General features: G+C 42.6%; 1 protein-coding gene and 1 long non-coding RNA gene across 2 annotated transcripts in view; one reads left to right on the top strand and one right to left on the bottom strand.

Annotated features, from left to right (window-relative positions):
* Positions 1-22,753, bottom strand: part of Ptpn22 (protein tyrosine phosphatase non-receptor type 22) — a 49,106-nt gene extending 26,353 nt beyond the window's left edge. The window contains 10 exon segments of the mRNA XM_059266006.1: positions 1,321-1,398; positions 3,693-3,759; positions 4,296-4,438; positions 5,037-5,096; positions 5,198-5,269; positions 6,332-6,370; positions 6,760-6,855; positions 6,975-7,051; positions 7,308-7,416; positions 22,554-22,753. Of these exon segments, the coding sequence (XP_059121989.1) occupies positions 1,321-1,398; positions 3,693-3,759; positions 4,296-4,438; positions 5,037-5,096; positions 5,198-5,269; positions 6,332-6,370; positions 6,760-6,855; positions 6,975-7,051; positions 7,308-7,416; positions 22,554-22,640 (828 nt within the window). The 5' untranslated portion in view covers positions 22,641-22,753.
* LOC131913395 (uncharacterized) lies at positions 16,183-16,907 on the top strand. Its single transcript, XR_009379884.1, has 2 exons — positions 16,183-16,363; positions 16,522-16,907. It is a non-coding gene; the product is annotated as an uncharacterized LOC131913395 (long non-coding RNA).
* Positions 22,754-26,989: the final 4,236 nt, after the last annotated feature.

The raw sequence follows: 26,989 nt of genomic DNA, 5'->3' as shown, positions 1-26,989 counted from the left end.
AGACCCTGTCAGAGAGAGAGACAGAGATAAAGGCAGAGACTCAGTGAGAATGGGATTCAAACAGGAAGCATCATCTGGCCAGATTGCCATTTTGCAGTGTCAGAAGAATCAGCTACAACTGTTAGATTTGTTTAGATAGTTAGTAAGAGTGCTGAAATAGGAGAGCTTCTTCGGTTCCCTTTAAACTCCTAAAAGTAGGCCTGACAGAGATGGAATTTTCTGAAACATGTTATGCTTATTAATTGAACACTGCAGTTCATATAAGAAGGCTCATGCTTCCTGGTGTCTGTGAATTTATATGCATTACCTTCCTTTCAAGCCTAAGAGCACTAAGCCATCTAAGACTTCTAGTTCACATAAACTTTCCCCTCATGGTTGAATATAGAAAACACCTACAGGCAACCCATGAAAAATTATTTTTTCCACAATCTGCTCATGGAAAACCTGTGTGGGCCAAACAGACACTTTTGTATTAATAGCTCTTCATTTTTTCCCTTCATTCACAACTGTACATTAAAATATCTAAACTGCCACTTTGAACTGCTTCATCTCAAACTTGTGTGCAAGTTCATTTGTAAGGGACTTGAAACACGTCAAGGTCTTTCTACTTAAAGACAATTCTTAAAAAATATACAAAAATGTCTTATACATAATAAATATCAATAAAAACTTGAATGCATGAATGAATCGCTGAGTGGATAAATGCTAAGCTCCATGTTAAAGATATATAACTGTATAAAGTTGAGTGAAGTTATTGGTGTATAAATATGTGTGAAATTAATACTATAGGCAATGAGAGGTTTGGGCTCAGAAGAGTCTTCCTGGTGAAATGGACCAGTGTGGGCAATCTAGTACGGGTTCAAAGGTTGTAGGAAATGGTAACAGAAGCAACAGAAGTAACAGATGTGACAGGCATCTGCTTGTTCTAATTTCATTCCTCATTGCTTCCTAATGTAGAAATGATATCATTTCTTGAAGTAGAAATGGCAAGTCCCTGATTTTCTGTGGTTTTGTAGATGGATTTGTAACTGCAAAACTTCAAGTTAACTTATGACCCATAACAGTGGCCGGTTCCTTCTAATAAGTCAAACTCACTGATTTTTTTCAATTTCTTTTGTAAGCAAGAAATAATATTGTAGACAGTAAACTATGAGGAATGAAAATAACCTGACCCAGGACAAGGGCTGCACGAAGACCAGGGAAATCCAGAGTTAGAGGAAACCACACAGCAACAAGTTAGTGTCGCCTGCCCACTCAGCAGCTCTGGGCGTGTCACCGTGAACACAGACACACCCCGTCATCTCTTCACCGAGTCCTTACCTGAGTTTGAACTAGTGAAGGCCTCTGTGTTCGCATTTCCTGGATCAAACTAAAAACGCTGAAGTTCTCAGGAACTATCTGTCAAGTCAAAGAGAAAACTCGTTTACTCCTTTTTATTTTTTGCTAACAAACTGTGCCGTTTTCTCATAGTTTTGTACTCCTGTGACGCCCATTCCTCTAATATAGAACAACACCAAGAAAAGAATGCCTTTTCCCTCTCTCCTTCCCTCCCTCTCTTTCCTTCTTTCTGACAGGGTTTCGTTTAGCCCAAGCTGGCCTTAAACTGGCTGTGTAGCCAAGGATGACCTTCAGCTTCTTCTACCTTCCGAATGCTAGGATTATAGGTGTGTGCCACCATACCCATGATCCAGGTTTACGCAGCTTAGACAGATCAACCATGAAGCATTGTTAGCCAACCACTGTACCAACTGAACTATATCCCTAGCCCCAAGAATGCACTACAAAATATGTGTTTTTATTTTATGTGTACGAGTGTTTGCATATAAATGCACCACTTGGGTGCCTGGTACCCACAAAGGGCAGAAGAGGGCATTGGATCCCTTGGACCTGGAGTTACTGACGACTGTGAACTGACACGTGGCTGCTGAGAACCAAACTTCTGCAAGAGCAGCCCAATGCTGTTCACCCCTGAGCCATTATCTCCAACCCCAAGAATGCATTTTGAAAGCCAGTAGTTTCTTATAATTTTCACCATGATTTAGAGCAGTAGTCTCAACCTTCCTAATACTGTGACCCTTTAATACATGTTGTGGTGTTCCTCATGTTATAGGGATCCTCAACCATAAAGATATTTTCATTGCTACTTCATAACTGTAACTTTGCTACTATTATGAATGTAATGTAAATATCTGTGTTTTCTGATGGTCTTAAAGAACCCTTCTGAAAGGGTCATTTGACCCCAAAGGGGTTGTGATCTGCAGATTGAGAAACACTGATTTAGAGGCTGGTGTTGTCGCTAGAAAAGACTGACTAATAGAATTTTGAACAATTTTACATGGTGATAAAATGTCTAATGCCACAAAGATAAGGCTTAATAGATAATTCATCTGAGGTTTTATGAAATAAAAGAAGTTAGAAAATCTAAAGCCCTATTTTAAACTTCTCATTTCCTAACAGACACAAAAACTGATTTCTAAGGACTGGTAAGATAACTCAGCAGCTAAAATGCTGGCTTTTCCAGAGAACCCAGCTTCTATTCCCTGCATCTACTTGGCAGCTCACAACTATCTGTAACTAATTTCCAAGGACTGGTGTTCTCTTGTGGCCTCTATGGGCACTAGGCATGTAAAAGGCACACAGATATACAAACAGGTCTAATACCGACTCACACAAAATGTTTAATTTTTTTAATTGGCCAGGTGTGGTGGCACACGCCTTTAATCCCAGCACTCAGGAGGCAAAGGTAGATCAGATTGTGTTTGAGGTCAGCCTGGACTACAGAGTGAGGTCCAGGACAGCCAGGGCTACACAGAGAAACTCTGTCTTGGGAAAAAAAAATGTTTTTTTCCCCTAGGGATGGAGAGATAGCTCACTTGGTAAAGAGCATGCCATGCAAGCATGAGGACCTGAGTTCAGATCCCGTGCTCGCTTCGGCAGCACATATGCTGAGTTCAGATCCCAAGCACACACGTGAGAGCCAGGCCTATCTAAAATCCCAGTGCTCAGGGAGACAAACGGGTCCCTGGAGCCCATTGTCAGCCAGCCTATCAAAATTAAGATTCAGTAGAGACTCTGTCTCAAAAAAAAAAAGATAGAAAAAAAAGTAAGAGAGACCCCAATATGAATTTCCACATACGCACATCCATGCACATATCCATGCAAACACACACACACACACACACACACACACACACACACACACACACACTTATAGACAACAGCACAAAGCTTGATTGTAGTATGTTGAATCCATCTGCTAAAACAGTTTGGATAACGAAGGGGAAATAAACAATCCAGGGCGGCAGTTCTCTAACTTGAGCATTTCTCAGCATCACCCAGGGGCCTTGTTGGCTCACACCCTCCAAACTTTCTAGATTCATCAGTGGGCAGGAGTCCATAATTTATATTTCTAACCATTTCTCATGTAATATTGATCCCAGAGAATTGTACTTCATCATGTTGGAGATCAAACTTAGGGCCTCCTGTCATAAGACAAGTACATTATTTTTAAGCTATACCCTCTCCCCCGGGGACCACACCTTCAGAATCACCATCTTGGAAACTAATTTAATCATACAGCAGGGTAGATTTACAAGTAACCCACTCTGTAAGAAAAGGTGAGTAGTGAAGATGTTCTGAAAGTGGAAGATGCATGCAGCAAGAAGACAGGAAGTGTTTGCTGGGAAACTCACCCCATCTTTCAGCAGCATCCGTGTGTAATCAACAGCACAGATGACACCCGTCCTCCCGCAGCCGGCACTGAAACAGAAGACCACACTAGCACGTGCACTTGTTGAGAGAGAGAGCTGACGGTGGTTGGAAAATCCCTTAGTAGACTTGAGGAGGGAGGAAATGAAACTTTTCAAGTCCTACCATGTCCCAGAACATGTGTGTCATGCCACAGGTATTGGCAGCTTCATACGAGAGTTCCCAGAACCACTGTTCATAAATAACTTTAAAGAAATCTTATGTTCAGCAAAATGTTTCACTGAGTAAAGGTTCTTGCTGCCTTTGCCTAATGACCTGAGTTCGATCCCCAGAACCCACGTGGTGCAAGGAGACAACCATCTCCCCAAAGTTGTGTTTGGATCTCTACATGTAGGCTGTGGCACATGTACATGGGTGCACATATGTGCATACACACCCAAACAATAAATCTTAGAGAAATGAATTTAATGCACCAGTTGAATTTATACTAGATTGCTTCAGCTCTTGACTGTTTTTCTTTGAATTGCACCCCAACCACAGCCTCATTTTGCTTGTTCTCAATGGAAAGTTCACTCACAGCATCTCACCTGCAATGAACGCATATGGGAACACAGTCGTCTTCTTGGTAACAACGTATATCCCAGATGAGCTCAAGGATGGGGTCTATAGATGAAGGCACATCGTGGTCTGGCCAATTCTTATAATGAAACTGGTAAATAATTCTAGTTTTCTATTTAAAAAATAGACAGAACAAATGGAGAATTCAAGGTTAGGATTCTACCTCATTCTACTAAAAGGTTAGTCTGATTAAGTTCCATCTGTAGCCTTTTATTCTTGCAATTCTGCTTTCTTCTATATACCTCTCAAGCCTTATGAAAATAACTGAAAGTAATATGAGGATGTTTTCCATTGTCTTATCCTTAACAACCCACCTATATAAGAGGAGGTAGATATGAAAATAGTACAAACCAAATCTTCCTCAAATTAGCATGTCTCAAATAGTTCACAGATATACTGGTATATTGAATCCCCTGGCCTTTAGCAAGGCAGGGTAGAGTCTAAGGCATCATCATCAGCTGTCATGTTGGTCCCTAATGTCTAACCACTGTTCATAGTACCTCTATTCATACTACCAATATCACTTTTGTGTGTACTGTGGTGTGAAACAGATTGGGGGCAGAGTGTCTTATGACTATGAAGACTTACTCAAGACACCAAAGGCCCTAACTCTCCCCATAACTGTATGCCCAGCCTGAGTCACACACATACATGTTTACCTGTCTTATCTCAGTAGGATCTCAGCTTTATCACTCCTGTTCTATACTTACATTATTGAACTTGGCTTTCAGAGTCCTGATTATATAATCAGATTTCTTTTTCTCAGCTTCCTAAGAAGAAAATTAAATTATCAGCAATTTCAAGGGCACGCTCTCTAAAATGTAGATCCTGGAGGCTTTGCTTAGCCATAACAGAAACACATCATACTTACACAGAATATAGAAAAAGGGCCAAACTGCAGCTGTGTCTCTCCTGGCTCAGCCCAATAGCGTTCACACTTTTTCTGTTGCATAAAACAGAAGGTAATGGTTTCCCTCCATATAGTCTAGTCTCTCCTGCAAGATGAAACCCACTCTCTCATCCAGAAGCAGCTCTGTGTCCTTCATCTTAGGTTAGGCACGGCTAACCCCCTTAAAATTCAACTCTAGCAACATGATCAGGAATCTCCAAAGGTTAAAAAACAGACATTAAAGGATGTCTGAATTATAGACTTCCTAGGAGTCTGAAAATAGTGATTGCTGACCTATGTTCAGCATCTCAAAAACCCTGAAATTGTTGACTAAAACAGTTGCACCAGTTAAGAGCTAGATCCCCCCAATTGTGATTGGAATTCCCAAATCGGAATGGCCACAGTAGATTAGAACAGAAATGCCAGTCACACTGTTAGGGTTAAATTTTCTAACACCACATTTAAAAATGAAATGAAAATAGGTGAAACGCGTTTTAGCCCAACATTTATACCAAAATATTTAACATGTAATCCAGATATAATAGTGCATATGTGCTTGCCTTGTTATTTTAACAAATATTAAAATCTTATGTAAATTTTATACACATCACTCAAGTAGAATGCTAAATTTTCATTGGAAATATTTTCAGTTATAGTAAATCAAATTTATCTTTGAAAAAGTTCCACATACCCCAAAATACATTTTTCAATAGCTGAAGTTTTGGTTTTAAAGCAATTAAAATAAAACCATTGAGTTCTTCCTCCATGCAATCCCTGGCAAGTGCTTAACAGCTACATGTGGTGGTGGATGCTGTTTTGGGTAGCACAGGGTGAGTCTCTAACGGACAGTTAAAACATCTGATTATCAGAAAGAAAGTGACGTTATTTTCTCCTTTACTTCCTTTCTTCCTTTCTTTAACTTTAGAGCACAAGAGTTACTGGAAAAATGGATAAAAGGGGTTCTCGGAGGTGAAACCCCCTATACATCATGTGGTATCCTCAAACTGAAAACTGGGAAAATGGTATGGTTTTCCCCAGACACACTTAAAGAAAGTTCTACCACCATTGCCCCCCTGACTTTACCTTCAGGTTTACCAGGACTGAAAAGCAACTCACCTTTCCCATTTCAAACTCCATACATGCCATGACAATGACCTGAAGGCAAGACACAGAAATTTAAACATCTACAGAGTTAGAGAAGACAGTCCTGCATGAGTCCCGGAGTCAGAAAGTATTAAGTGTTGTTTTTCTGTCGGCTTTGCTTTCTAACACAAAAAGAAACCCCAGTGGACTTAGGAGATGGTCTTACTCTTCCTTCTTTCTGTCCCCACTTCCCTGTTCTCTTATCAGCATTCTTGTTACCAAGAGAGCCTGTCAAGGTATCAGCTTTCATTTTCTTGAACATGAATACATCGTAATATTGATAAAAGGTACCTGCACTCTGAAATCTCACCAAGCCATAAGAAAAGCACAGCTGGGAAACCTCAGTCACATCCTGCATCCTGCCCCCTCCACCAAAGCTCAAAGAGCAACTCGGCACTCACCAAGACACGATATTCCCAAATCATCCTCCAGAAGTCCAGGACAGTTGTAGATAAAGGACCCTGGGTGGCAATATAAGCCCTGGGTCCGTAGACACCCTAAAGGGAACAGAAATCACATGAGGTGACGACAGACAGCATCTTCTCCCTGGTCCTCTCCCCATCCCATTTTAGGTGCTCAGAAAAATATGGAGTGTTTTTATTTCCTCTCCATCTACCTTAATAAAGCTGGCATTGATATAGCTGGAATCCTCATCAGAAGTTATCAGGTTCAGCTCTACCAGGCTATGGTCATCTAGAACACAAGAGAAAGACACAGTGTAACTAAGGAGGCCAACATCGAGGGTTCAGTCAGTTCTCAAGAAGAGTAGTTGTTAAAAGTGTTTGATAAGTGAACAAGTACTTGAATGGATGAATGTTCTTTTGTAGTCATAAATAGTACAATTGGTTTGTCAGTGCCATATTCTAAGATTAAGAACAAGTACTTGGTTAAAAAGTGGAGAGGTGGATAAAACTGGAAGTATAAGCTTACAGGAAGAAATGGGACTTACAGGGCAAAATATCCTTGTATCTGTTTTTCTTGATATTCTTGGGCTTCTGGGCCACGGTTGTAGGGTAGGTTTTGTCTGCCTTGTACTTGGTAGATTGCCTTTTCAGCTTCTGTAATACAGTTCCAAGAACAATTTTTCCAAAGAAAGAGGTAAGGGGCTCGTTTGGTATAGTAAGTACTCCCTTGCAAGCAGGAGAACCTGAGTTTGATTCTCAGAGCCCACAAAAAGCCAAGTGTGGGCCGGCATTAGTGGCACATGCCTTTAATCCTAGTATTTGGGTGTCATAGGCAGACAGATCTTTATGAGTTTGAGGGTGGACTGGTCTACATAGTTCCATGCCAGCCAGGTAAACATAGAAAGACCTTGTCTCAAAATATAAATAAGTAAAAAAATTTAAAAAGCCAGGGGTAGTAACTCAATTTGCAATGCCAGTGCTGGAGAGGTGGAAGCAGGTGGATTCTTGGGGCTCACTGGCCAGCCAGCTTAGCCTAATTGACAAGCTCCAGATCCCAGTGAGGACCTTGTCTCACAAAACAAGGTAGATGACTCCTGAGGTAGATATCTGAGGTTGCTCTTTGCCTCCATACATCTGCACTTACAACCAAATACACACGTACACCACATATGGGCATATGCCCACGCATGCACGCACACACACATACGCACACGCGCGCGCGCACACACACGTAAGGAGAGGGATAAGAAGCTACCTCTAGAGAGCTGTTCTCTTCCACTTTTCAGACATTCTACCTTAACCCTTTCAGCATCCTCTGAGGCTAGCTTCTTTCAGGACAGGAAATAAGGATGACATAGTTGAGTGACTTTGGAGAAGTGAAAAGATCACACTGCAGCTGAGTCACAGACAGTTAAGACTTAGATCTGAAACTGCTAAATATTTAAGAAACCAAATAACTTCTGAAAGTGAGCTATGTGTGTGCTCCACCCAAGGAACAGATACCAAGAGTATGATTTACTTTCTTTATAGGGTCCATTCTCTAAGTAGAAATGGCGCTTAAGTTAAATACACTCTGTTTGTAGCGGTCAAAATTTCAGAGACTTCAGTTCCAAAGCATTTTTATGTGACTCAAACTTTAAGCCTACTTTTGCAGCAAGTAATAATCCAAACAGAATGATATTCTTTATGTAGAATATGATCTGAGATAGGCAGGGGCGATCTTAATATGGTCGGACAAGAGCCCTTAGAACAGTAAGATAATTCCTTAATCGTATTCCCATTTTTTAGTGTTACACTATAACACCAAATGTGAGGTCAGAAATGATAAGATATGATAATTTCTCTTCAGCTTCTTGTCTAGAATTAATGTAGTCCAAAATTTCATCTCTATAATTAAAAAAAAGAAAAATATGTGAACTAGGTCTGAATTTTGTGAGACCTGACCAGTTTGCAAAAGAAGACAGTGATAGCAAGTGAAGATGTTTAGTGAATTAAAATGATCTTCATTATTTCCACACTTATTAATAGAGAATTGGTCTCACAAGGGGTACCAGTTGCTTCCTAGTGACTAGATCCCTCAGCATTCTCTGAGTCTTTATTCTCTTTAGTTTCTGTTTGAAACGTTCTTCTTTCCTTGGCCCTCATTCATATACATTTTCTTGTTTCTACTCTTTCTTTGACCCATTGTGCTGGCTAGTTTTATGTCAACTTGACACAAGCTAGAACCATCTGAAAAGAGGGAACCTTGATTGAAAAAAAAAAAGCCTCCATAAGATCCAACTGTAGGGCATTTTATTAATTAGTGATTGATGGGAGAGGGCCCAGATCACTGTAGGTAGTGCCTCCCCTGGGCTGGTGGTCCTGGCTTTTATAAGAAAGCAGGTTGAGCAAGCCATTAGGAGCAAGCCTGTAACTCCTCCACGGCCTCTGCATCAGCTCCTGCCTCCAGGTCCCTGCCCTGTTTGAGTTCCTGTCCTGACTTCCTTCAGTGATGGACTACAATGTGAAATTGTGAGCCAAACATACCCTTTCCTCCACAACTTGCTTTTGGTCGTGGTGTTTCAACATAGCAATAGTAACCCTAACTAGGACACATCATTCCCACTTACCCTTATACCCAACACGCAAACTGTAAATCTCTGACTCTCTGCTCTTGTCTTGATATGGTCCCCCCTCAGAGGTAGCCATATACCCTTATAGAGGGCATATAAGTATTTGCTGATTTATTTAGTTTACCAAAATTGTATTATATTTTCAGCATTAATTGGATATATCTCACATTTCTATACTAAGATTACAGTTTTGAATTACCAACCAGGTCCCAGACATTTTCATTTCAATATCTTATTGCATTCTCTGACTTAGTACATTTGAAACTAAAAGCATCACTATTCCACTTGTAAATGCCAATAGAACTATCTTTATTCCAAGCAATCCCACTCTGGGAAACTAAGAAGGACTATATCTTCTTCCCGTCCCACATTCCCACCTCAGATACAGTTAGCAAGTTCAGTTCAGTTGGTTCTTCCCATGCAAGGTCTTGCATCAGCCTTCCTTCCTGCTGGTTTGGATATGATGTCTCCCCCTCTAAAAGGCTTGTGTGTTAAAGTCTTGCTTGCCATCTGATGGACTTTGAGGAAGTGATTGGATTCTGAAGGTTCTGACCTAATCAGTGGATTAAGCCCTTGATGAATTCAGAATATGATTGTATTACTGGAAGGGAGGGCTTAACTTAAGGAAATAAGCCACGGGGCATGCTCTGGAAAGTTCTATCTTGTTCCTATGCCCCTTTCTATTGGTCTGTGTCTCTTTGTCTCTTGGGATCCATGAGGTAAGCAGCTTTGCTCCACTACACCCCCACTGTTACAATGTTCCACCTCACCACAGGCCTCCAGCAATGGGGCCAAGCAACTTTGGACTGGAGCTCTGAGTCATAACAAATGTTTCCTCCCTTAAATATATGATGTATCATCGCAGTGATATAAAACCTATTAGACACACTTTAGTTTAGACTCTTTCCCTTCAAGCTTCAACTCCTATAATTTCTCCTTATCTTTGCACTACTTTTCCTTCATTCAAATTTATTGGGAATAATTATGTCAATTAATTCAATTTATGCTTTGTTAATCTTTCCAATGCTGCTTAAAGTAACTTCAATAAATCTTTTTTACCACTTGGAAAATAAGTTCCAAACTCCTTAGCTAAGGGTCCCCAAGTTAGAACTGGAGCTCACTGCATTTCCTAGAGCTTTCCAATTAAGTCTCTAAAGATGATTTCTAGATTCTTTCAAGATCTCACAAACTGGTGTCATCACGTGTAATACGACTTCTTTGAAACTAGGGCATTCTTTTTGTTGTTCATAAATGCTATGGATCCTTGGCACTGCTCTTACATTTCACAGCTATGGCTATTGTCCATTTTGACCCACAGAGTGAACAAATAAGGAGTAAGAAACATATCTCAAGTGAGAGCAACAACAACCAAAATATCAAGAGGGCTGTTGTTACTGTTACTTAATAGCTTGTATTTCATACAATACTTACACACTGGTAATGAAGATGTACAATTTTGTGCAGGAGTTTACTTGGGAAGACTTACTAAGTGGATTTAAAATGAAGGAGAAAAAAGGAACTCAAAGATATAACAGACATATTCCAACACTCAGGAGAAGGCAGAAGCAGGCAATCTCTGGAAGTTCAAGGCCAGCCTGGTCTATGTAGCAAGTTTCAGGTGAGCCAGGGGCTACATAGAGAGACACTGCCTAAAGCAACAAAACCAGTGGCAGGGAGGAGACAGAAAAAGACATGGTGATATAAAGTTTTATCCAACAAATTATCCAAATCCATCATGAGGGGTAGGCAGACTTTTCTTATCCCTACCGCCCGCTCCCAAATAATCACCCTGAGGCTTAATATTAATTACAAATGCTCAGTCGGTAGCTCAGGCTTGTTACTAGCTATCACTTAAATTAACCCATATTTCTTATCTATGCTTTGCCACAACGCTCATGACTTGTTACCTCATTTTCTACACATCCTGCTTCCTCAGTGGCTGGCTGGTATCTCCTTGACTCTGCCCTTCTTCATCCCAGGATCCTCAGTTTGATTGTCCTGCCTAACTTTATCCTGTCTTGCTATATATCAGTTTCTTTTGTTTGTTTGTTTTATTATTAAGAAATTTTTATTAAGAAATTTTCTATTCATTTTACATACCAACCACAGCTCCCCCTCCCCTCCATCTTCCTGCCCACCCCCAGCCTTCCCCCCAACCCATCCCCCATTCCCACCTCCTCCAAGGCAAGGTCTCCCATGGGGAGTCAGCAGAGCCTGGTACATTCAGTTGAGACTGGTCCAAGCCTCTCCTCTCTGCACCAAGGCTGGCACAAAGTGTCCTACAATAGGCACTGGACTCCAAAAAGCCAGCTCATGCACCAGGGACAGATCCTGATCCCACTGCCTTGGGGACCCTAAACAGTTCAACAACTTCTCTATTAACCAATGAGATTAATACATATCACAGTGTACAGAAGGATTATTCCACAGCAATGAGGCTTCAAAAATTGGCTCAGAGGGTCAGATGTAGTGATTCACACCTTTAATTGAAGCACTCAGGAGGCAGAACAGATGGGTCTCTGTGAGTTTGAGGACATCTTGGTCTACGTACTGAGCTCTAGACCAGCCAGGGTTACATAGTGATCCTGCTTTAAAAAATTTTTTTAATTTGGCTCAGGGGAATTTGGTGGCTAAGTCATTCTTCAAGGAGAAGGGGGAAAGTGGAGAGCTACAATTCAGAACACCACTATCAAATGTATAGAATTTAATTAAAGTGATATTTTCCAAATAAAGTAACAATAAATTACTATAACAACTCAGTGTATAAGAATAGAAACTCTTTTAGTAGAGGATTTGGAATAGAGTAGCCGGTCTATGCTTGTTTCCTTGTGGCTCCACAAGCACCAGTATGTATTGCTCCAGAGACCATTGTTCCTGGGTTTGATAAGACACAAGAAACCTACTGAATCCAGACCAGCAACACAGGCAGTTCTTGAATCCTGGTTTTGCACCATCGTTTGAATTCTATGCATTTCAGAGCTGGACTTGGCAGGAGATGCTAAACCACATATTTTTACACTAAGGTGGATATGCTAATGGACCGGCTTAGGAATTTAATTAAGAACATGATACAGACACCTGGAACGCCATCAAGTACTTCTGGTGGGCTGGTGAGATTGATTAGCAGGTAAAGTCACCGATGGCCAAGCCTGATACCTGAGCTTAATCTCTGATCTAGTGACGGAGGGAGGGAAGTGACCCCTGCAAGCAGGGCTCCCACCACACGCAGCCCCTCCCCGCAAATAAATACAATGTTGAAACTTTCAAGGGTACTTCCACTGAAGTTCCGCTCGCTTCTCATCTCTCTCTGCTCTTACGCTCCTTCAGAATCACCAGCTTTTACGTCACCGTCACCGTCACCGTCACCGTAGGTTTTCTGGCTGCTGAAGAGAGTCCCCAGACAAGTCTTTCTAGAGGTTTCCAGAGTCAGCACGTCCTCTTTGTTGTACTAATTTTATTTGGTTTGTTTTTTAAAAGACACTCTTTGGGCAAGATGTCACAGATAAAGATTATGTATGTGCATATCAATGCTTGTTTTGTCTTCACTGTGACCTTCAGAATGGCTTTTTCTTTTGTTGCTCCTGGAGTTACCTTACTGATGACAGAGGACGACATCACCTAAGCATGACACAGGAAATACCTACACAACTGTTAACCTAGGAAGTGTGAAAGACTTTAATTTTTTCCTGTGACATCTACCCATGGTCACACATCACTCTCGAATGCTCTCTTTAAGTCTTCTCTTCCTGCTAACCCCGAAGCTCCCAGGCCCTGGCAGAGAATGCAGCAGGGTCAAAAACCTGACAGACTACAGCAGAAACAGGGAACTCTGAAGAAAGTAGCAAAAGATAAAAAGCAGGACCACCAGGGGTTTGGGAAGAAAGAATAGGTCAGGGGGTCAAAGTAGGGGCTGTTGGTCCCCTGAAGAGGCATTCTCAAGAGAAATTGATGTACGAGCCTGTGAGAGGATAAGATGAGGAAGCCATCAACCCATGGATCCTGAAAGAGGGCGGGAAATGGGAGAAACTTGATTCTCTGTATGCTTATAAGCTAACAGTGGGTTCCTTTTTTTTTTCCTGTGGACTGGAGTCCATTTCAAGAAATGAGAACAAAATGGAGATCTTGTTCACAGAGTCAGTAAGTGTAAGTCTTACACACGTTTTTCTTAAATGTTAGTAAATAAATTAAGTCACTTCCAAAAGGGAACAAAGAAAGAAAAATGGAAGTCATGAGACTGTAGTATCTCTGGCTTGAAACACGATGCTACAGTACAGAACAGAACATGCTGAACTCTTTTCCCTCACAACTCCTTTTCACTTGAGAGATTTTAATGTGGTTCTAGATAGACAGACATTAAAAAATCAGGCATATAATCAAATACTGACAACTACAAATTTATTTTTGAAATTCGTTGATGTATACTAGTGCTTCTCAACCTTCCTAGTGCTGCGACCCTTTACAGTTCCTCATCTTGTGGTGACCCCCCCAACCATAAAATTATTTTCATATTGCTATGTAACTAAGGGGAGAATGGAACCAGAGTTTGTCTGTCTCTAGAGCTCTGCAAGCTTGCTTCTTGACACCTTGGGAATGCAGATGTTTACCAAGCTAAGCTTCCAGCAAGACCGAGAAAGTATGAGTGTAGCTAGAGTTTTCCTGCCTTGCCCACAGTCAGGACAAATCTTTGTCACCCGCTAGTCCCACAGCTGCTCAGACCCAACCAAATAAACACAGAGACTTATATTGGTTACAAACTGTATGGCCGTGGCAGGCTTCTTGCTAACTATTCTTATAGCTTAAATTAATCCATTTCCATAAATCTATACCTTGCCACATGGCTTGTGGCTTACCGGGATCTTCATATGCGGCTTGTCATGGTGGCGGCCATATATCTATACCTTGCCACATGGCTTGTGGCTTACCGGGATCTTCATATGCGGCTTGTCATGGTGGCGGCTGGCAGTGTCTCTCTCCCCCGGCTTCCTGTTCTCTCAATTCGCCTCTCTGTTAGTCCCGCCTATACTTCCTGCCTGGCCACTGGCCAATCGATTTATTTATTGACCAATCAGCAACACATTTGACATACAGACCATCCCACAGCATATGAGTGCCAAGGGATGGAATCAGGGGCTTAGACCTCTACAGCTAGTGGACAGGACTGTTAACAACAGGAATGCATGAAGAGCTAACCCTGCGTGGACAGTCACTGGGAACAAGACAGGCAAGGGTGCTCCATGGCACGGGTTAAGGGAGTAGCTGGGTGGGCAGCAGGCAAACAGGAGCAAGTAAAGGAGACATTGAAATTAGGTGTGAAAATACGGGGACATGGCAAGGGACCTGCCAAAACCATTCTGGGACAACTGCAGACATGAGACTAGATGGTCCTGAGCAAATGGCTGGAGGCAGAGTCAGGAAAAACCCGCTTTAGAGGTAAACACCTTTATTCTGGTGATTGTGGTAAAAACCTTGCACCTTAATAAATACAACATTTACTTCAATAAAGGCTTATTGGCATGCTCACGTGACAGCTCATCCTCATGCGTTGTTTCAGCTGGACAAATGTTTGAGCACTTGCTATGCAGGGGGCCCTGCGTTCATAACCACTTGCTTAGTACCAGTACTGAAAATACATATAGAACCAAGATGTTTCCTGGTCTATGAGAGATAAAATGTACAGAGGCTATGACAATGCCAGCCACTCTTCTAGTAACATTAGCACTTGAATCCAGCTGTTAGAACTGGTTCTTCCTATCAGAGCCCAATATATCCTTCATATGTAATACATATATCTTCATATTTAATAACTGCAATATTCATATTTCCTATAAAAATCCTCATCCCCAAGAAACAAAGTTCCTTTCTCTTGTTTAAATGGTATCCAACAGTTCTAAGGATTGTTTTTTAACTAAAAAAAAAAACTTTAAATGTAGACTTTTTAAAAGTTAACACACATTTCAAAAGCTTGGAATATACAGACAATGACTAGGCTGTGATGTAGCTGAGCACCCGAGTGGTAGAACCTTTGCCTAGCAAGGGCAAGGCCCTGGATTTGACAATCTGTGTGTGTGATAAAGATAGACTCACAGTCAGACCAGGACACAAGCCTGGGATTCAACTACTTTCCTGGAGGGGGGGGCACGGGGGGGGGCAGGAGAGGGTCTGAGCAGGAGAGGGTCTGAGTCAGGAGGATTGCAAGGTCTGCCTGGGCAACTTAGTGATACCCTGTCTCAAAATTAAAAAGAAAGAAAGGAAGGAAGCCAGGTGGTCGTGGCACACACCTTTAATCCCAGCACTCGGGAGGTAGAGGCAGCCAGGTCTCTGTGAGTTCAAGGCCAGCCTGGACAACAGAGTGAGTTCCAGGACAGGCTCCAAAGCTACACAGAGAAACCCTGTCTCGGAAAAAAGAAAAAGAAAGGAAAGGAAGGAAGGAAGGAAGGAAGGAAGGAAGGAAGGAAGGATGTAGAGAGCCGTGCACGGCCGCGCCTCAAAGATGGCGCCGGCGTCCCGATGGCGGGTGTTCTCTGGGATAAACAACTCCTTATTTGGCTTGGGCGTAGAATCTGGCTTGCTTGTGTATGTCTGACCCTATCGGCATTGTCCACGTAGCACTACGGGGTTGGTTGCCCAGTGGCTATAAAGGGCGTGGGCTGGCTTTCCCGGGGGTCAGAAGATTGTTCAAGGCTCCTGAATAAACGGCAGAAAGAAGAGCTCGGTGTTGTGTCTTCCTTGCTGGTCGAGGTGGTCGCAACAGAAGGAAGGAAAAAAGGAAGGGAGGGAGGGAGGGAGGGACAGGGAGGAAGGAAGGAAGGACAAGCTTAGGGTAAGAGTAATACCACTACATTTTGAGGCCAGCAAAGCTACAAACTTCTCTGTGCTGAACCAAATGGGGAGTAGCAGCTGTGTTGGGTAGTTTTGTCAACTCAATACAAGCTAAAGTGATCTGAGAAGAGGAAATTTTGATTGAGAAAACACCTCCATCAGATTGGCCTGTAAGCAGGACTGAAGGGCATTTTCTGACTAATGACTGAGGGAGGATCCAGGGCAGTGCCACCCCTGGGCAGGTGGTTCTGAGATGTGTAACACAGCGGGCTGAGCACACCATAAGGGCAAGAGTGTAAGCAGCGTTCCTCTCCGCCCTCTGTTTCAGTTCCTGCCTAGAGTTCCTGACCTGCCTTCCCTGAATGATGGACATTGTGACATGGAAGTTTAATCTAGAGAAACCCTTACCTCTCCAAGCTGGTTTTGGTCAGTGTTTTATCATGGAAACAGGAAAGCAACTAGAATACCCAGTGACTATTTGACATCTTTCAACACTTTATCGCCACAACAAGAATGGCGTCTACGGAACCTTGGCAGAATTCACAACAATGACTAGAAAAAACACTTGAGCTCCAGCCATATGCAACACAATTGATAAGCTTTTCAAATAAGACACAAGACATTTGACACAATTTCATCTACATATAGTTCAAAAATATTTAAAAACTATTGTTTAGTGGAATAAGTATGGCAATGCAGAAAACCGAAAATGTACTCAGATAGTGTTGCCTTTTATCTTTTTGGAGGTCAGCTGTGATTATTGGGAAGAACACCCAGGGGCTCTCTGTGCAGTGAGTGTGTGTGTGTGTGTGTGTGTGTGTGTGTGTGTGTGTGTGTCTGTCCATGTAGATAGGGTCTCTCGTAGACTAGGCTGAGGATAAGCTTGAACTCCTGATCCTCTACCTCCTAAGTGCTGGGAATACAAGTTTATACCACCAAACCTGTTTTTTGTGTGGTCCTGTGGATTAACCCAAGGCTTCATGAATGCTAAGCAGCCACTGGACCACTGAGCCACATCTCTTGCCCCAGCAATCCTATTTCTTGATCTGAGGAATACATATGCTTGCTTTTTACTAATTATGAAGCTGATGCCTATGTGTAAAGCATTTATTGTATAGATGTTATTGTAGCTAGAGTTTTCCTGCCTAGCCCACAGTCAGGACAAATCTCTCTCACTTGCCAGTCCAACAGCCGCTCAGACTCAACCAAGTAAACACAGAGACTTATATTGCTTACAAACTGTATGGCCGTGGCAGGCTTCTTGCTAACTGTTCTTACAGCTTAAATTAATCCATTTCTATAAATCTATACCTTGCCACGTAGCTCGTGGCTTACTGGCATCTTCCCATGCTGTTCGTCATTGTGGCAGCTGGCAGTGTCTCCCACTCAGCCTTCCACTTCCCAGCTTTATTCTCCTCTTTGTCCCACCTATACTTCCTGCCTGGGCACTGGCCAATCAGTGATTTATTGACCAATCAGCAACATGTTATCCTTTATAATTTTCAAAAGTTTAAAGCATTAAGGCCAGTAGATCACTTGGAGGCTATCATTGAGCAAGGGCACAGGTTGTAATATTAGGCAGCACATTGTTTGAAATTTCAGTTCTACTGTGAGCTGTGTGACTGTTTTGTGAGAGTGTGGTGCTGGGGAGTTGAACCTAGGGCCTTGAGTGTGCTAGATAGGCATTGTGTTGCTAAGCTGATGGCTGAATTGTGTATCTTTAAATTTTTCTAAATTGTGTTTATTTGTTTATTCAGTAGGAGGTACGCTATGTGTGCCATGACATATGCATGGAGATCAGAGGACAGCTTACAGGAGTCAGTTCTCTCTTTCTACCATGTGGATTCCAAGGATCCAACTCAGGTCATCAGGCTGGTCAGCAAGTGCCTTTACCTTCTGAGCCATCTTGCCAGCCAGAACTATTTGTCTTTTGGTAAAGTGTTTATTTATGTCTTAGTATTTGCTATATGTACAAAGTATGGAGGAGACCAATATGATCAGAATGAAATATGAACATTGCCTTTGTGAAGTTTCAATTTGATAAGGAAGCAGTAATCCTACAAAACTAAAAATTGGAATTGTGGTGAGTGCTATAAAAAGTATAGGTCATATCAACAAGACCTTATCACAGATGATTTGATCCGTTCAGGTAGATCAAGAAGGCTCCTTGGGACTGGAGAGATTGCTCAGCAGTTAAGAGCACTGACTGTTCTTCCAGAGAACCCAAGTTTGATTCCCAGCACTCACATAGCAGTTCACAACTGTCTGTAACTCCAGTTCTGGGAGTTAAATTCTATTAGAGTGTAATAGAGTCCAACACTAGCCTACATGGGCACCAGGCATGCACCTGGTGCACAAACATACATATAGACAAAATATCCATACAAATATATTTAAAATAAAATAATGTTTTTAAAAAGATGTAGATTTCTCATGGCTGAGGACATAGCTCAGTGGAAGAGCAGTTGCCTGGTATGTGCCAGACTCTGAGTTCAATCTCTGCCATCACAAGAGAAGGAGGAGAAAGAGGAGAAGGGGGAGGATACAAAAAAAGTTTGTCTAGGACATGACCACCAAACTGAGATCTAAGCAATCATTAAATGGTAGCCAGGTTAAGAGGACCACAAGGAATGTCTAAGGCAAGAGAAAACACACAGCATGCATTGGAAGGATACTGCATTTAGTACTGACACTAGGAAAAGACATAAGCAGCATGGCACTAGCATCTGCTGTCACAGCAGTCCTGCCCCTCCCAAGGTTCCCTGGCCAAACCAAGGGACAGAGAGATTCCTCAGTAAGTAAGGATATCTGTCACCAAGCCTGATGACTGAGTTCAGTTCCCAGGATCCACACGGTGGAAGAAGAGAACTCACTCTCCGAAGTTGTTCTCTGACTTTCACACTCTCGCTGTGGTACATGCATGTGTATGAATACACACACACACACACACACACACACACACACACACACACACACACACACGGGTCTAGAAAGATGGCTCAGCAGTGAAGAAGGCTTGCTGCTTTTGCTGAGGACCAAGATTCAGTTCTCAACACCCACACAGTCGTTCACAACCCCCAGTAACTCCAGTTCCAACGAATCCAACTCTCTCCTCTGGCCTCCACAGGCACCAGGCAGGTACAAAACCGCATAAATACACATGCAGACAAAACAACACTCATACACCGAAAATATAAATCTTTCTTTAGAAGAGGAGGGTGCTCTTGGCGGTGCACACCTTTAATCTCCCATCACATAGGAGGCAGAGGCAGGCAGATTACTGAGAGTCTGAGGCCAAGCCTGGTCTACAGAGTGAGTTCCAGGCCAGCCAGGGCTAAAAACAACAACAATAAAGACACACACACACACACACACACACACACACACACACATACACACACACATACATACACACACACACACACATACACACACACACATACACACACATACACACACACATACATACACACACACACATACATACACACACACACATACATACACACACACATACACACACACATACACACACACACATACACACACATACACACACACATACATACACACACACACACACACACACACACACACACACACACACACACACGAGAAGTCGGAACTGAAATCTGAGCTATGGAAGTAGGTTTTTTTTTTTTGGTTTGTTTGTTGTTGTTTTTTTTAGTTTTTGTTTTTTGTCTTTGGAGGGGGTTGTTGCACAGGAAATCTACACATAAGTACATATGCTGTTTGATTGTTGCCACCAAGGCAGTTAGCAGCAGCTTTGTGTCACAGAATTCATTCTGAAATCTCAGAAACATCAAGTCCTGAGAAAACACCAAGAGCTTAAGGTGGACTGTGGGTAGTAGTCAAGCAGAAAACCTCCCATTTGATGGCACTATTTCCCTGGGCCAAGCTGGTCCACTGCCCAATCCCTCCCCACCCAAAGCTATTTTTCTGGTGTCTCTGTTGAGCCTTTAGGTGGGGCTGAGGGTGAAACTCTTGTTTTCCACTGGAGGACATGAGTCAGTGAGCAGTGAGGTTCCACTTAATCACCACCCCAAAACAAGGTTCTTAAAAACCAGGAGCAAGGAGAGTACGGAAATGATTAACACAAAGCCAGGACAGTGATTGACCCTTGAGTGCGGTGGGGTGGGTGGAGAAGCCTGCGGAGGTCGGGATAGTCGGGGATCTTCTGGAGTTTGACAGTACTGTAGCTCTTGATCTGAGTGGTGGCTGCACTGGCAATGGTCCCTTTATCATTATAGTCACACATTTCATGTAGTTTTCTAAATATATACGATAGCTTGAAATCACAAGCAGCTAAAAAACAATACAAGCTGTAAAAAGTTCTTAAGCCGAGAAAAACATAACTAGGTTTATATCATTAAAAGACTTCTTGGGGCCAGGCATGGTGGCACACGCCTTAAATCTCAGCACTCGGAGGCAGAGCAGGTGGATCTTTGAGTTTAATGCTAATCTGCTGTATAGAGTGAGTTCTAGGTCAGCAAGGGCTACATAGTGAGACCTTGTCTAAGAAAATTAGCTGAAGGTAGGACAAGGCTAAGAAGCAGAGAAAACGGTCAGGAGGTGGCTGCCACAATTTGGTGAGACACTACAATGACCTCTACAAGGGGTGAAAACAGAGAGATACAGTCTGCTGTTTTGAAAAATACAACCAAAGTAAGACAGAAGCTGGCACCGCCTCTCAGCCCACTTTTCCCTCGAGAGCCTGATAAATTGGCTCAAGAAGAACAGTCAAAAGACAACCAAATATCTGAGCAGACTCATGGGCAGCTCTACCCTGTGGCAAATCTACCCTGAGGACTTGTGGCAGAAAGAATAGAGTTTTATGGCACCATGACCATATGAAAGTTGAACTGGCATAATATCTCAGCATCAAAGTTGAGCTGCTATATGCCAGCCTACAGTGACATGTAATCATGACACCCGTTGAGTGAAAACTTCATAGAGTGTTTTCTCATCTAGTATGTGGTCCTAGAATGCTAACTCTGGAAGACAAAGACATTTTGTTCACTGCTGTATCTTAGGGTGAAGAAACAAAGTTAGTGTGCAGTAAGTGCTCAATAAATATTACTGAATGATCTCTCTCTCTCTCTCTCTCTCTCTCTCTCTCTTTTGAGACATGGTCCTTCTAAGTTGTAGGTGCTAGCCTTGAACTCACAATCCAACTCACCTCAGCCTTCCAAGTAACTGAGACTCTAGGCACCTCCAAAATACTTTGTTCTCATTTAATTATTATAATTATTTGTGTATAACCATCACAATAATCTAATGAGGGTAGATGAGACATGCAACATTATCCTCATTTTGTAAGTTAGAAAACAAAGATTTTCTTCATTTTTCTCAATTCAAAGCTGAAGGGCTAAGGCTTAACCTTCTTATAGTTCTAAAACACCAACTGGAAGCATTTCAAACCACAACAGGCTGGTGTGGTGGTGGACGCCTTTGGTCCCAGCACTCAGGAGGCAGAGGCGGGAGGATCTCTGTGAGTTCAAGGCCAGCCTCATCTACATAGCAAGTTCCAGGCCAGACAGAGCTACACAGTGATACAAACAAAAAGCACGCAAAACAAGAAAATCAAAATCATGACAGGTCTGCAGGTTCCACACTCTCCGTCGCCTCTGACATGGAGAGACATAGCCTGCCCAGCTCGCACTGGTAACTGCAGCAACCCTCTGAGGAGATTCACTGTCTTCTGGATAATCAAGTCCACCTGCTCCCAGGCCCCCTTATACCCCATGTCCCTCACTTGTCTCTACTCCCTACTCTGCCCAGGTCACCTCTCCAAACAATAGAAGTTAAAGAAACCCAGTTGTCACCAAAAAAGGAAACCGCTTGTTCTAATAATCAACATGTCAACAAAGGGAAAAGATAAAAAAAAGTAGCAAACGGTAGTTTTGGTGTTCTTCAAAAACCTGTCATCCAAATGATGTCCTATAGGGAGTCTAAACATGCCACACTACATGAAAAGTTCCTCTTAGCTGCTTTCTTTTTGGTATCAATTAAAATTAGCAATTTGAAGCATAAATCATAATTCAAACGCTCTCTCTAGATGCTCAAAAGGTGTTAATATCCATACATTTGTATATACTTTCCATAGGATTGATAAACACAGAAGAACCCGCAAACACATTAAAACCAGCGTACCTGGGAAAACGCTGAGCACACAGATACAACAAAACTCAACCAAGTCATGTTTTCAGGTTTTCCTCCCCCTCTACTCCGAGCTCTGGTGTTCACTTTGTCCTTACAGTAGTTCAGTCTAGGCAGGTTAGACCACAGCAGACCGTTAAGCAGGATAGCTAACTCCTCTAGAACCATCACAGAACTCACCAGAAATTCATTGGCAAACTCCTCCTTGTTAATTTTCTTTTTCTGGGCCTCACTCAGTAAGTGCTGCAGAATTTCTCTCTGGTCCATGCCGCAGAACAAGAGTCTGTGAGTGAATGAAGGGAGGGCATGTCAAATGTGTGTCATGGCCAAGACACCACCAAGAAGCCGCTGCTGCTGCCTGAGCACAGCATGCTGGAGGCTGTGGTTTCCTGACGTCATCACAAGCCCTAGAGGAAATTAGTGCAAACCAGCTTCTGTGGTCACACAACAAAGCCCTCATCTCCCTCCAGGGCCCTAGCGCCTTCCTTTCTCCACAAAGAAACTCGGCTACAGTTCAAATGCAACAAAGAGGCTAACCAGAACAGTAAACTGTGGTCTGCTTAGGCTCGGAGACTGCTCCACTCTGCCACCTTCAAAGGGCACTCACCTCTCTTGTTGCTTCCCAGGGAAAAGGCAGAAGCACAGCTCTAACGTAAAGGTGAGTTCAGCCTTGCCACATCCCCGTGAGCAGAAAGGCCTGGGCGACAGCTGTCATCCCTCTGCAGGCCAGGAAACAGACACTGGAGTTACCTATCTTCTACCTGGACTGTTCTCCCCAAAGTCAGAGCAGGCAGTTTAGTTCAGAACTTGTCAAGCCTCTCCTATGGACCTCACCCGTTTTCTCTTGGAGGAAGCAAAGTCAACTGCTTCTGACAGGCAGCTCCCCCAGGGCTGGGGAAGTACTGGCTCCGTTAAGGGAAGTGTTTCATCTCTGCACCTCTGCAAACCTGTAGCAGCTTTGCTCCTTATCTGGGTTCTGCATAGAAACATGGAGAGCTCTGCACTATGTAGGATGGGAAGCTATGTAGGTGGTTAGCACAACATCCCCACAACGCACTGCTAGTAAATAGTGAAGGAACAAAAAGGAACTAAAACTAAAAATTCCCTTGCTGAGAGTAATACAGATTCTAGGTCAGAAAGTCTCAGGAGAATTGAGCAGAGCGGTGCAATCTGGAGTCCCAGCTACCCGGGAGGGTCACCCAGCTGGAGGGTCACTTGAGTCTAGGAATTTGAAACACCTGGGCAACAAAGTGAGAACTCTCTCTCAAAAACTGAGAGACATAGAGAGACAGAGACACAGAGACAGAGAGAGAAGAAAGGAAGAGTGAAAGGATGAGAGAGAAAGCCTAAAGGACTGATTCTCATGAAGACATTTTGACGTTTTTTATCCTGCAGCCGCTGTCTTGGAAAAGATCCCATTGCAGGGAGCCATCCCATACTCACGGCATTGGTGCCTTGACAGACAGGCTGTTCTAGAAAAAGCTTCCACATCTCCGTTTGCATAAATTCTCTTCAATGGGTACAAATCCACCCAAAATCTAATTCAGTGTGAAAACACCCCCAAATGAATATATTATCTTTAAAGGAGGAAGTTCAACAAACAGTATGTTACAAAATTAGTCTCAAGCATGAAAACTGGGAAAGGTGTAGTTCGGACTTCCTCAATCTAAGATACTGGCAATCCTTTCTGGTTTTGCATTTATTCAAATCTCCTTCAGAAAAATTATGATTTTGAACACAAAACATGCTGCATCCTCTTAATTGAGCCCTTGGTAGGCAACTTGAAGTTAATATTCCAAATAAAGGAATTTCAATTGTAGTTCACATAAATTAAAATTAACCATTATTCTTGAGCAATATTTCCTGAAAAGAGAACAATGTCTCAGATTATCCTCATCTAGCATTAAAAAGAAATTTCTTACCACTGTAAATAATATTGACTATTTTAAAACATACAAAATATGGAGAAATTTTATTTTTAAAAAGAACATAAAATTCAGGGCATAGTGGTATATATTTATAACACCAGCACTCAGGAGGCTAAGATAGAAGAACTGCTACAAATTCCAGGCCTGCTGGATCACATACCAAGACCCTGTACCAAAAATAAAATAAAATACTTTAAAATTCCAAGTTAATTATAAATACAATTACATAAAAATATGAAATTTAAGCCAGACTCAGAAAGACAGGTATCACATTTTCTTTTCTCAGATAGGAATTGAGGTTTAAATGTGTGTGTGTGTGTCTGTTCTGTGTGTGTGTGTGTGTGTGTGTGTGTGTGTGTGTGTGTATGTAGAACATGAAAATAGAAAGAGACTATGAAAAGGGAGGAAGAGATCTTTAATTTTTATTTTATTTTTTATTTTTTTGGTTTTTCGAGACAGGGTTTCTCTGTGTAGTTTTGGTGCATGTCCTGGATCTCACTCTGTGGCCCAGGCTGGCCTCAAACTCACAGAGATCCACCTGGCTCTGCCTCCCGAGTGCTGGATTAAAGGCGTGCACCACCACCACCCGGCAAGAGATCATTTCAAAATGTGTATTATTATTAATATTAGTCATACATAAATGGATTGCTTTGTTACATTTTCATCTTGTACTTAATGTATTTTGATCACACTCCCTGCCCATCCACCCTGTTATGCTCTCTTGTCCCCCCTCACTCCTAAGCCTTTTCCACTCCCCAGCTATGCCCCCCACCTCCACTTTCGTGTCTTTCTTATTTTTTTAATCCCAGTGAGTTTCCTTAGGGTTGTTTACAGGGGCATTGGTAGTTTACTATGGTCTGCACACTGAAGAAAATTCTCTCTTCCTCATCAACCATTAACTGCAGATAAATCTTCAGGTTGGGACCCCATGGGACAGAGTGTTGGCATACTCAATCTGGTGTAGATCCTGTGCAAGTAATATAGCGTGTATGGGTTCAAGAGTGCAGCACCCAAGTCACACTCAGAAACCAGTATTCCGCACCTCCTCAACCCCCTCCCCATGGCACGTATATTCTTTCTGTCCCTCCTTTGGTGCGGTTCCTTGGTTTTGCGGTAGGGTGGTGAAGGGCGGTACAGATGTCCCATTTATTACTGAGCACTCAGCAGTGAGCACTCAGCAGTCATTTCTTCTCGGTACTTTGACCAGTCGTCTCCACAGTCACTGCCTACCACTGCAGAAAGCTGTCTGATCAAAACTGAAAGCATCACTAGTCTATGGGCATAAAGTTATTTAGAAGGCAATTGGACAGGTACATCACGTTCATTTAGCAAAACCACAGCAGCAGGTGCCTTCCAAGCGCCCGCGACCTCCCCAGCCAGAGCTTTTAACCAGATTTACTGTACTGCTCTTGGCGAGGGCCTCAAGTCCAATCAGAAAGCTGCTGGTTACCCACCTAACAGGCATGCTGCTATTGCAGCCGTGGGCTCATATTGCCCGTCCAGTAGGTATCATTGCATACAGTGTCCACAGCTAAATGACAATGCTGAGGACAGTCCTCCCCCAGCAGCCTGCAGAGCACCGTTCAGCACTATGAGGTTTAGCCAACAGGAAGGAAGCTTTTTAACACCAGCCTGATATCTGCATGTCCTGCAATCAAAGTGTGTGGCACGTTTGGCAACAAGGTCTTAGTTCTGGTGGAAAGCCAGCAGCAGTAGCAACTGCTTGTGTGTGTGTGTGTGTGTGTGTGTGTGTGTGTGTGTGTGTGTGTGTGTGTGCGCGCGCGCGCTTGCGTATGTTTAGGGTCAGAGGCCTTCCTGGCCAATAACTCATAGGGGGTAGCCTGCCTCTGGCATTGGAATTTTCATTTAATAACCTATGGTTTCTAACGGCAGCTTTATCCACCCAGGTAGTTATATCTGTTCGAATTATTTTATTTTATTTTATTACTTGACTTCCTTATGGCTTTTTCATACATTGTTGGTTTTTAAAAATGTTTATTTTTGAAATATGGTGGTATATGTCTTTAATCCCAGGATCAGGAGACAGAGGCAGGCAGATCTCTGTGAGTTTGAGGCCAGCCTAGTCTACATAGTAAGAGTCTGTCTCAAGAAAGAGAAAACAAATAACTAAATAAATAAAAATAAAAATAAATAAGTTATTTTGCTTGTGTTAAAAATATTTTATTTAATTGTATGTTTTATGGATATAAATGTCCATATGCATACCATATGCATTCCTGGTACCCACAGAGGCCAGAGATGGCATTGGATCTCCTGGAACAAGAATTGCAGGTGGTTGTGAGATGGATGTGGGTGCAGGGAATTGAACCTGAGTCCTCTGGAAGAGCAACCAATGCAGTTAAGTGCTGAGCCACCTCTCTAGAGCATACACTGTCACTTTTGTTTGGTTCTCTTCTCCCCCCCCCCCCCATCCTTCCCAGTCCCTGCCAAAGCATTCCCCCTCCCAATATTCCCACTTGGTGCATTCTCCTTCCCACTCCCCAGAGACCCTTTTCTCCCTTCTCATGGCTTCTACACACTCATTCCCACATAAATGAGAGTGAAAAGCTGGGGTCTGCACATGAGAGAGAACATGGGATATCTGCTTTTTGAGTTTGAACTACCTCACTTAATACAATATTTTCTAGTTCCATTTTCCTGCAGATTTCACAATTTTGTTTTTCTTTG

This window comes from Peromyscus eremicus, chromosome 6 (assembly GCF_949786415.1).
Source record: "Peromyscus eremicus chromosome 6, PerEre_H2_v1, whole genome shotgun sequence".
Classification (NCBI taxonomy): Eukaryota; Metazoa; Chordata; class Mammalia; order Rodentia; family Cricetidae; genus Peromyscus; species Peromyscus eremicus.
Note: the sequence above shows the minus strand (reverse complement) of the source record. Positions and strands in the feature narration are given on the sequence as shown.